The sequence below is a fragment of the Penaeus monodon genome, chromosome 21 (assembly GCF_015228065.2).
Source record: "Penaeus monodon isolate SGIC_2016 chromosome 21, NSTDA_Pmon_1, whole genome shotgun sequence".
NCBI classification, from domain to species: domain Eukaryota; kingdom Metazoa; phylum Arthropoda; class Malacostraca; order Decapoda; family Penaeidae; genus Penaeus; species Penaeus monodon.
Genome location: NC_051406.1, coordinates 42,222,315 through 42,222,521, shown reverse-complemented (window position 1 = coordinate 42,222,521; position 207 = coordinate 42,222,315). Strand labels below are relative to the sequence as shown.

Genomic DNA, 207 nt, shown 5'->3' with positions numbered 1-207 from the left:
GAAGCCAGAGGTCAGGCTCCTATCTAAGAGTAGCTGAGTAGAGCTTCAATCATCCTTCTTACCTTTGTTCGTCTACTGCATTTACAAACTGCTGGTACACCTGAACACGTTCCAGTTCTCGTACTTTACGAACTCCTGGTCCTATTTCTTCTAAAAGTTTCCCAACTTTTTTATTATGCTGTGCAACCTGAAGAAAAAATATATATG

The 207-nt window shown here is 40.1% G+C and overlaps 1 protein-coding gene across 1 annotated transcript in view; it reads right to left on the bottom strand.

Moving 5' to 3' along the window:
- LOC119586515 (RAD50-interacting protein 1-like) overlaps positions 1-207 on the bottom strand; it is a 12,072-nt gene that overhangs the window by 9,840 nt on the left and 2,025 nt on the right. Inside the window, exon 4 of the mRNA XM_037935256.1 lies at positions 63-189. Within this exon, the coding sequence (XP_037791184.1) occupies positions 63-189 (127 nt within the window). The remainder of the gene's footprint in view (positions 1-62; positions 190-207) is intronic.